Source organism: Podarcis muralis, chromosome 2 (genome assembly GCF_964188315.1).
Source record: "Podarcis muralis chromosome 2, rPodMur119.hap1.1, whole genome shotgun sequence".
Classification (NCBI taxonomy): domain Eukaryota; kingdom Metazoa; phylum Chordata; class Lepidosauria; order Squamata; family Lacertidae; genus Podarcis; species Podarcis muralis.
Genome location: NC_135656.1, coordinates 24303316 through 24314795, shown reverse-complemented (window position 1 = coordinate 24314795; position 11480 = coordinate 24303316). Strand labels below are relative to the sequence as shown.

The following is an 11480-nucleotide window of genomic DNA, read 5'->3' as shown; positions in this document are numbered from 1 at the left end:
CAAGCTTTTGTACAAATGAACACCACTTCCTTATCTGATTTCCTGTAGCAGAATATACAAAATCCTCTTGCTTAGACACACCCCAACAGCAATTCTGTGTCTCAGTTTCACTATAAGAGTGTGCAGCTTACACTATTGTCTAAATAGCATATTGTATTTCTAGGTGTGCCAGTGTCAGTTTATTTGGGCTAAATAATTGGATTACACTGGATCTATAGGATATTTTGTGTCAACCCCATTTTCAAACATTGCAAGACAAAAGAGTACGCAAGAGTACTCCATTTTTCTTTTTTACAGAATTCTCTAAAACTTTATAGTAAACTCAAATTTAATGTAAATTAAGTAGCCATATTTTTGAGAATATTTTTAAATTTTAAGTTCTACTGCTATTAGGAAATCAGGACAAAAATGTTTATTTCTAACAGCAGTACCGCATGCAAAAAATTTTAAAAATGCAATACTGTGATGATACAATTGAAACAAATATTTGATGTGCTCATAAACATGTGTTCTGTCTGTATTATAGAGAAGCCTTTCTTTTCTAAAAAAAAATCTTTCCTGTGACACATACTCAGAGAGGGGAAGATTTTATCACAGTAACATTTCACTTTAAAGTAAATAAATAAAATGAAGAAAGGTGCTTTTGCCTTTTGCACATTTTAGATACATTAACGGTACTTTCTGGAATTCCTGGGGATAAAAGAATGAACTGTACCAACAAAGTCTTGAATAGTGAAGTAGAATGTGTTCAGGGAACAAGGAAACAGAAAATAGGGCTAATAATGTTCTTTTTTTAATAGAGGGGAGAATCAAAATTAAATATCAAGCCGCCTTATTTTTAAAGTTTAAAAAGTGAGCAGACTTGCTTGATATTGGCATATGGATAGAAAAGCAAGCAACACCATCTGAAAATCACCGCCTAAGACCCTTACTAGTTTTGTAAAGTTTATATTTACTGGTGTTTCTTCTGTCTCTTAACTAGGTTGGAGCTGCGTTTGGACGAATAGCTAAAAGGCTTCCAAATCTGTCCCTGTATATATAGAACAAAGGCTACAGGTTTATACAAATAAATTTAGCTCAGTATTTTCTAATGATATGCAGCACCTCTCCAGGATTTCGGACAGGTCTTTCCCAGCCCCACCTGGAGATGTCAGGAATAGGTGCTCTGCAACTGAACCACAGCCCTCCCGTGATGTCAGACACCCCTCAAGGTGTTTCATGGCCCTGAAAGGCAATATAAATATCCAGTTAAGTTTTGCATCACCAGAACAGGGATCGATCTGATTTTAAATGATTTTGCCATCTTTATAAATCTGCCCAACCCTTCAGAGCAGCATGACACATGATATAGGAATATCACCTCAATACCTATTCCACTGACAAAGCGCTGCTGCATCAAAGAGCCTTAACATCACTGGAGGCACACTCATTGGATGCAGCCAAAATGTCTCAATTGCTTTAGCCTAGGGTAGCTGGAAAACTAAAGTGCTCTTCTGCAATTCCTAATGAGGTTATGTCTGGGTAAAAAGGACTCCTGTGGTTGGAGGCTGTATTCTTCTAAATACCAGTAGCTGGAAACTACAGGCAGGGAGAGTGCTCTTGCACTCAGTTCCTGCTTGCAGGTTTCCCATAGACATCTGGTTGGCCAGTGTGAGAACAAGATGCTGGACCAAATGGGCCACTGGCCTGATCCAACGGGCTTTTCTTGCGACTGCACACAAGGAAAAAGGGACATTTCTTTTCTTCCTTTTGCCTCTGCCAACCAGGAGATTTGAACTCTGAATGATTTGGCTGGTTGTATTAATTCCACACTATTGCATGTCCAAAACACTACACGGATCATTTATTTTCTAGATTTGCAAATGCTTAAATGCCATCTACCCCTTCGTGGGATCACTGTCTTGTCGTGGCGAAGGGGCTTGAATAACTCAGAGAAGCTATGAACTATGCCGTGCAGGGCACCCAAGATGGACAGGTCATAGTGGAGAGTTTTGACCAAACGTGATCCATCTGGAGCAGGAACCGGCAAGCCACTCCAGTACCCTGCCAAGAAAACTCCATGGACAAAGACAACAGGCCTGAAGCTGAGACTCCAATACTTTGGCCACCTTATGAGAAGAGAAGACTCCCTGGAAAAGACCCTGATGTTGGGAAAGATGGAGGGCACAAGGAGAAGGGGACGACAGAGGACGAGATGGTTGGATAGTGTTCTCGAGGCTACCAGCATGAGTTTAACCAAACTGCGGGAGGCAGTGGAAGACAGGAGTGCCTGGCGTGCTCTGGTCCATGGGGTCATGAAGAGTCGGACACGACTAAACGACTAAACAACAACAAACAACAAAAAATGCCATCCTGGACTGTGTATAGAAGAGGTATGAATTAAAACAAGCGCACGCACGCGCACGCACACACACACACACACACAAGTTGAAACTTCATTTCAGCTCTGATAATCCTGACCGGAATTAGGAATGCACTACCACAATGAGGCCACTCAATAAGCGTTTAGCAAAACGTCACAAAAGGATTGCTCTTCCACTTTTTTCTGCTCATTGTGCAACCTTAAAACTACTTTCAGAGGAAGGAAGGCTTGAGAAATTTCACTCAACACGTAGAGGGCTTCTTGGGGAAAAGAACGAACTTCAAATCAAGTCACATGGATGTATCCCGTAAATAGAGACCATAAAGCTCTTTCCTAACACTGACCTATTGGTTTCTAAGTAGCTCTATTACTCTGCTAAGTCAACATGCTAATACTATTGTGCAGACTGCCATCTGAAAGTTTTCCTTTTATAGGCAAGGATCAAGCACTGCTTCTAAATACTTGTTTGTTTTGGGCAACGTGACACCAGCACATGTTTGAGAATAACTACTACATGCTGCAATCCTATGTAGAATAAAACTTAAATAGGAATTACTTGCAAGTTATCAAGGTTAGGACTGCACTGCTAGTGACATAATGTGAAAAGTGAAATAATGGAGATAGTAGTCATGCCTACAAAATGCCTTGGACTGCAGAATATAAAACCCAGCACTAATACAATCAGAATTCTTTTTAACATTCCAGCCTTGGCAAGCCCTCACTTCACTCTCTGTGCTTCTACTCTTCCCACTATTTTCCTCTTCCAAATAAATTCCAAATTACACCAAAATTCTGTATTTCAATATGGGAGCTTCCAACCCTTTATGTTTCTGTCTCTCTTCTTTGAATTCTTTTCCAGAATTGTATAGGATGAGATTCAATGTTTAGTAAAATTTTCCCTTAACTTTTGGACACTTGAGTGTGTCAGAACTCTAAAATGACACTTATTTTTCCAATGTCAAGAGTGCACAGAGTTGATTACTTTGCAGCTAGAGAAGACAACGCAAACCCACAAAATACAATTAAGTTCCACATACGTTAGAATTTTAAATGTTTCAAAGACAGGCAGTTGTCAAAATCTGGCTGCATTGCCAGCAAGTTATAAAACCTCAATCTAATACAAAGATACAAACTCCATATGCACAGTGAGGATGTATATTGTTTATTTACCGTCAGTAATTTACATAAGGCAAATATTAATAGTTGGAACACCTGCAATGTATGTACAGAGAGCAACGTAAATCTCAAAGAGGCTTTTGTCTATTAGTAACCGAACCATTTTAAAATTATGCCTTTAAGACCTTCTTTAGAAATAATTTATTGCTGATGCTGAACTAAGGCAAGAGGGATTTTTTTTTTACAAAGTAGCAGATTCTCTTAGTCCCTGGAAAGTTACAAAAGTTACAAATATAAAAAAAATGTAAAGCCACAAAACACCCCACATTTATACAAAGCTAATACAAATCCTGGTTTCATTAGATAAATATTATGTGAGGTTGTTACCAAATATATTTTTAGAGAAAAGGTTTCTAGAATGTAAGCTCTCAATGTTCTTGAAGAATGAGAAAGCAGTTTTAAATAAGTGGCAATTTGCTTTCAAGTACAAGATAAAAGAAAACTGCAAATGGCAGTATTGCAATGCTGTGTCATCTTTACAAGTCTGGTCTTAGGGATGTCTTTGTTGTGGTACCAGAAAAAGGCCTATTAAAAAAACCTGGTCTTTGTGCAGTTGAATCTAGCACAAAGAAAATCTAATCAGGGGCTCAAGCAAGAATTTGCTGCCAATGAATTGGATGTGGACTTAGTCATGCTTAGAACAGATCCACTGAAATCTTTATGGGAAGAGTCCCATAATTTTCCAACTATGACCAAGTCTGGATTCAACCTAGGCTTCTTCTTAAGATAAGTTTCCAAATAATCTTACAAGAAAATCACATTTGGTTTAAGTGAAAAGCATCTTGAGAGTGTGCAACCGTCACCTTGTCTTCAAAGGCTGTTTTCAAAGTCTCCCTCTAGTTTTTGGGTTCTTCAAACTGCTCTCCCACACTGCAGTGAACTTTTCAAGAAGCCTGAGAGTGGGGCAGCAGTAGTCCCATCCTGCACCTTCAGTGAGAAAAGAGGGTTCCTTAAGCTTTGAAAAGTGGCTGTTTATACAGTGCTACTCCAAAATAAGGCATGAGGCTAAAGTTAAGACTGGTTTTTTGTTGTTTAAAAAGATCAATTGCCTTAATTTTTCTACTGCATTTTTAAAAGAATTTTGACATTCAATGTTTTATTTCAGATTTTTGTTACAGTCTAAAATATTATATGCAAGATCACTCCATGTTTATTCCACGGAGGTTAGAATGAAAACAAACCTCTAATTTTACTTAAGTACAAATCCCGGAATTTGCAGAAGCATTTTGGAAGCATTTTGTTAAACGACACTTGAGAAAAAGTGTTCTTGCAAACCAGCCCTGCATTTGAAAGTGACATCTGAAAATGTAAGGTTCTACCAAACTAGACATGACACACAGTTGTGTGTATCTTTCCCATGACTTTTTTTGAAGTTGCCATGAAAGGTTAAGCAGATGAGTAGCCAGGGGCTGCTTCACTCTTTTCCCTCTAGCTGATTTTCCTATCAAAATTCCACCCCCACCACCAAGCTGTGGAGGAAAAGCAGCTGTGTATGTGTGAGACTGAGTGAGAAAGCTGCCAGCGGGGAAAGGACCACCCCTCTCCTCCCCAGTTCCCTTAATTAAATTTGCAGCCCCACCCCCAAATGTCTCCTTTTGGTTAAAAAAGCCAAATACTCCAAATCTCTCCACTTCTAGCCATTTTTCTGGAGTACAATGGGAAATTTGTGCACCACGCACTTTAAAAACTATACCCATTAGCAATATTATAAAACTGAGCCAATGAAACCATTTTGTTTCTTCCTATTTGCTTGTAGTTCCACATAAATCATGATTTGTTAACACATTTAAAAACAAATACTGCCCTTAACTATATATTACTTAGAAGACTAGCAAAAAGCGCTTTGCATACCGATTTTGATTGACTCCTGAAAGAATACAGGAGTGGGAGAAATATTATCCTCAGAACACCTACACCTATACTGTTACACTTCAGAATATCTGAGTGGGTGGTTTCATTTTTATTTTTAGTATTTTCTAGCAAATATGCAACATCTCTGTGCTGTAGCTAAGTTTAACCTGGCAATGGAGTCCCCACCCCACCCCACAAAAGGCCACAATCTGAAACATTGGCATTTGTGTTAAGGCCACCGCAAGAAAAAGCAATTAAGAGGCACTTTAGGTTAAAGGATTCTGCATCAATTTTCTGATGCAGAAATGTGTTTTCTGATGCTGTAATAGGCTCACTATTCCACACTGAGCCTGTTCTATTAAAGCACTTAATTGGCACGAGCTCTCAAGTTACCTGGATCTAGACAGCAAAACTAAATTGGTTTCAAACCTATGGATTTTGCTGACTGACTTCCTTACACAAAGATTACGGAATTACAATAGCAATGCATCAAATTTGGCCTGTGTAACAAAAAAAGGGGGAACTGTGCTGCTAATCTCTGATCATGTTAACCATTAAAACATTTATGAGAGTAAAGCGTTAGAACAGGCATAAGTATCCATTGCTTTTGTAGATGTTCCCTTTAAAGCATAGCATAAAGTTATGTTTACAGTTATCTTGGAAACCCAGAGTAACTAGTAGCATATGGGCTTTTAAACCAACACCTGAGAAATTGAAAATGTCACTAGCCTCCTCAGAATTGAGATGAAAAAAGGCAGTTAGTTCCACAAAACTGTTGTGTTTTCAGTGAAGGAGGTGTTTACAAGGCTGAGTTATTGAGGTGTGCAGCAACTGAGGTGGAAAGTGGAGGCCTTTTAAAATTTCACTGTCTTGCAATATGGCATTTCAAGGTTATCATTCAGTTCCCTTATAATGTTTGATAATCACTTTCTGCATTTTTGGCCAGCAATATAATATTCAGTCCTGTATATTAATACAGTGATGTGCATTCTCAGTATTGTCAACACTATAGATGCACCTGACATCTATAAACACTGCTGCTGCTTAACAGAAACAAATCTCTTGCTTGGTTTCCTCCATCATCCAAACCATAATGTATGAGCTAACTGAACAACAACAATAAAAAAAATCCTCAAGGAACATTCTTAAAACAGTTAATTCACAGCAACTGGCAGACATCTAAAGCTGCAAACAGCTGTGCGATTTAAGCTAGTTAGTTCCAAACTTAAAGCATAGATTTTTTTTTTGTCAAACCACATGATCTAACAACGACCAATTAAGATCAGAAGTCCCTTTGCATGATTCTTTTTGATTAAAAAATTCCCGGGTGGTGGACCTCCTTTCTGGTACCATTTGGCGAACATCCTATATTGGCATGGAAGCAAAAATGCATTTGTAAACTTCAAAGACAGCTTAATTATTTGACAGGGTGGAGCTATTTGCCACAAAGAACTGACGGTGGTGGTTGGCCAAGCTTGGAGAGCAGTCCAGAGTTATACAAATCTCTTCTATAGCCCTTTCACATGCCAAACTGCTTTTTAAACTTAATCAAGTTTCCGAAGTAAATTCTTTAAACTGCATGTCTACAAGTTACTTGTTATTGGAGTACAGGCTTCGTCAGGCTGAAAAGAGGGAAGGGGTTAAAACTTGTGAGTTAGCTTTAAAAAAGTTGAGGTCTGTTAAGAAATGAAAACTCTTTCAAGACACGAGATATAGCGGAAAAGATTTAAGCCTGAATTTTGAGAGAAGTTGGCAATTAACTGGAACAGCAGCAGCTTTACCCCACACATCGTGAGGTCGGACAAGACCTTTTTCCAACTCCTGCTGTAAACTATTAACACAAATCAAAGTTTTTTGTTGTTGCTGCGCATCACTGTAGCATGAGTTGCTTGAGGTTGTCATGAAGGATGGTATCCTTTACATCACGGAATACCAGGCGGATATTTTCTGTATTAATAGCAGTGGTGAAGTGGTTGTACAAGGGCTTCTGCTGCTGCTGGTCCCGGCGTTTCGTGCGAAAACAATCCACCAGGAATTTTTGGACGTCTGTTAAGTTGTGGGGATCCCCTTCAAACTCTGGGAAATAGTCTTTGATGCTCACTTTTTGCACTTTTTCCTCAAGTAAGTCTGTCTTGTTTAGGAAGAGGATTATGGAGACATTGCTGAAAACCCGGTTGTTGACTATAGTTTCAAAAATGTTCAGAGATTCTGTAAGGCGATTTGTTAGTCGATCCTCCATAAGTACCTGGTCGAATTCACTCGATGAAACCAGGAACAATATAGAAGTGACGCTGTCAAAGCATTCAAACCAACGTTTTCGCTCTGACCTTTGGCCACCTACATCAACCATCTTGAAGGGAACATTTTTAATCTCAAAATCATACTCATGAATCCCTTTTGTAGGTCTTCGTGCCAGTAGAATATCTTGCTGGGAGGGAAGATAGTCCTAAGAAACAAACAAACAAACAAAAGTTAATTAAGGTGCTGTGAATGGTACTGAACATTAAAATGAACTGCCCTGGAATGTTTGAAACAGAAAAGATTTTATCATCCTTTGTTATCTAAATGTTTTTGTTTTTAAAAAAATAACTCAGTAGTTGCGTGTATGATACAGTGCCAAAAGTATAATGAGAATGATACCATTCTAAGTTTATCTCATTTAATTGATTAAACAGTTTTCAGTGACAAATATATGGTTTCAGAAAGAGAAATTATTGGGGGCAGGGAGAGAAGGGAACCATTTTCTATAATTGTGTTTTATTCAGGAAAGCACTTACCTAATTTCTAACATCCTGCAAAGTTAGCTATATTATTAAGTAACTAATAGTGTGTCTGAACATTAAATAAAGCCCCCCCCCAACTTAAAATCATAGAATTTAAAGTTGGAAAGGACCCTCAGGGTCATCTACTTCAACCCCCTGCAATGCACTTGAGAGAAAAATATAATTCTTCCCTGTGGAGACTGATCAAATTATACCTTGTCATCTTGAAGATTTCTAACAGGAGCATTTTCTGCAAAGCAGAATTAAAATGCTAACATATCCTAGTTGATTTGTTCTAATCAAGAAAAGAAATACAGAAGAGTTTTATGGACAGCAAAGGACACAGCTTGCTACTTTTCAATCTTTTTGGCTATGCAGATTTGCAATGCTATTTCTTCTCTGGATAATGTAGTTCAAGTTTAGGATCTTTATCTTTCAGAAGCGGACACCTAAGCCCAGAATAATGCTGCTTAACAAGCAGAAGAATGTGGAAGACAAACACGGGAGCTGAAGAAAGGCGTGTGCTGCTTGATGTGAAGGCAAGATACGATTGAGAAATGCTGGGAGCTTCCCCTCCTTCCCAAGACGCTTCTCACGACTTCGCTGCTGCTGGGGCCTAAAGCCCAATTCAACAGGCTCACTCCCACTACACAAGATTAACCAACTCAACTTAAAACAGAACAGTCTGGCTGAAAAGTGATTATGGCTCAATTTGCACATCATGGTAAGCAGTAAGTCAGGGGTCAGCAACTTTTTTCAGCTGTGGGCCGGTCCGCCGTCCCTCTGAAGGAGCGTCTCCACCCCCATCATTCTACCTGGACACTGAGGTCCAGCACTGAGGGCCTTCTGGCGAGAAGCCCAGTTACAGGGAACCAGGCAGAGGGCCTTCTCGGTAGTGGCACCTGCCCTGTGGAACACCCTCCCACCAGATGTCAAAGAGAACAACAACTACCAGACTTTTAGAAGACATCTGAAGGCAGCCCTGTTTAAGGAAGCTTTTAATGTTTGATGTATTACTGTATTTTAATATTTTTTTGGAAGTCGCCCAGAGTGGCTGGGGAAGACCAGCCAGATTGGTGGGGTATAAATAAATTATTATTATTATTATTATTATTATTATTACTACCATGTGGTGGGCCGGACTATATTTTTTGGGGGGGGAAAGAAATGAATTCCTATGCCCCACAAATAACCCAGAGATGCATTTTAAATAAAAGGACACATTCCACTCATGTAAAAACATGCTGGTTCCCGGACTATCCATGGGCCAGATTCAGAAGGCGATTGGGCCGCATCCGGCCCCCAGGCCTTAGGTTGCCTACCCCTGCAGTAAGCCACGGCTTGCCGTGAATAAGCAACGTGCTAAAGCACACTGCTCAAATTGCTCCTGCTTCATCGTTCCATCCAGCCTAGAGATGTGAAAAACAAACCATGAAACCTAGGCTTAGTGTTAACATGCAAACCTGCATTGGTAGTTTGTTTCTCTCCAAACAAATCAGAAACAGAAGTCAGGCTTTGCTCCTTGCTTACCCATTAATGTTTAGAGATAAAACAAACCGTGAGCACTGGTTTGCCCATAACACTAAGCCAAGGCCTGTGTTAGCTTCCACCTTTTTTGTATGCCTTTGGAGTTTATAAACAATTCTATAATCCTGATGGAAACTGTGGCCCTGAAGACGCTGTTATTCGCTTTACTGTGTTTTAGAGCTTCCCAAGAACTGGGCAACATGCAATTTGAGCAGACAAAAAACACTATTAGCATCAACCATAGCACTCTGAGTCAATGGAGGAAGCTTAGTAGAGGATGCCAATGACTATTGAACACAAACACCACATAAGCAGTTTGTTGGCATGTTTTCTCACTTTTAATTTGCAATATAAATTAACTTTCAACTGTTACAAGCTGTAAAATAAGTAAAAACATTCCAAACATACCAGACTGCTTTAAAAATCAATGAAGTTACACTTACTTGTTCTCCAAGTTTATCCAAGTTATCCAGAAAATATTTCACAGATTCCCCCTAAAATGAAGGAATTGTACAGTTAATTGCTTTTCATAGGTAATATATGAATACAACTATCTAATGCAAATTAGATAAAGCAGGTATATTGCACCCCATTCCTAAACACACTTGCTTGAAAACAAATGCCACCAAGATCTGTGGGACTTGCATCAAATCAATGGCCACAATCTATCATAGGGCGAAGCAGATTGATTCCAGGGAATTTAAGCATTCTGAACAGTCCTGGATTGGGACCAATGTACATGGTATCAGGGTGTGCAAGGTAACTGTTTAGAAATTCTGCTTACAAGGAGGTAAAGATGGGGAAATGACTCCAAGTGTGACAATGATTTCTGAACTTCTGCATAATTTGTCTGCACAAATTTGCTGCTCATCTGTTTAAAGGGGGAAGATTGATACATTGACATTCATATGAGTTACATGCACATAAGATTCTATTTCAATAAATACAACTGGCTGTAGCAAGCAGCAACCCAAATTGCAAGGAAGTGCAAAGTCACTAATAACAGAGAACGTTGGAATATAACTCCCACCACATTCACCATAAACTAGTACATCTTTTTAAAAAGTGTTTTGAAAAACGCACAACATTTCAAATTACCTTTCCATGCATACAGAAAGTTAATATTGCTGGCGCAAGCCAGAGATGGCTCATCATGGGGGGGGGGGCTATCATTTAGCCAGTTCTTATTGGATGTTTGGCTTTTTTGTTCCCTTATGTTTTCTTTTTTCAAAGTTTACTTTTTTCCTGCAAATCTTGGAAAACGCCCAAGCATGCTCTTTTTAAATCTAAAAAAAAATTGTTTCATCTAAAAACATTTATTCCGTATTCCCCCCAAAAAAGAACCCAGAGCAGTTTAAAGCAATAAAACAAATATGCCCAGATAATTTATTACACAATATCATAATAAAGCAGAACACAAGAATAAGATTGAACTCATGATAAAGATAAAAAGAAAAGAAAAGCATCAACATACCACTCTTGTTTCTCACAGCCCCCTTTATGGTTACTATCCTGCTAGTACTCACAAAATGCACACAGCATATCTTCAGGCTTTATATTTTAATTTGGTCAAATCAGGTTTTCATAATAAGAAACAAATCTGCATTTAGTGCAACTGCAGGGCCTGGGGCTGATGCATGTAATAATCACTGTGAACAGTGACAAATTCTGGAAGGATAACCGTGTCATTCTCCTGACGTAAAAAGAGAATCTTGAGGAACTGTAAGCATGAAGATTTACTGTGGTGTAAACATGCACTCTATTAGATGTATAAATGTTTATCCTCAATTGGAAGGTTTTCA

General features: G+C 38.9%; 1 protein-coding gene across 1 annotated transcript in view; it reads right to left on the bottom strand.

Moving 5' to 3' along the window:
• Positions 1-3503: 3503 nt before the first annotated feature.
• Positions 3504-11480, bottom strand: part of GNA13 (G protein subunit alpha 13) — a 30398-nt gene continuing 22421 nt past the window's right edge. The window contains exons 3-4 of the mRNA XM_028713252.2: positions 10122-10172; positions 3504-7835 (exon numbers count right to left, since the gene is read on the bottom strand). Of these exons, the coding sequence (XP_028569085.1) occupies positions 7260-7835; positions 10122-10172 (627 nt within the window). The 3' untranslated portion in view covers positions 3504-7259. The remainder of the gene's footprint in view (positions 7836-10121; positions 10173-11480) is intronic.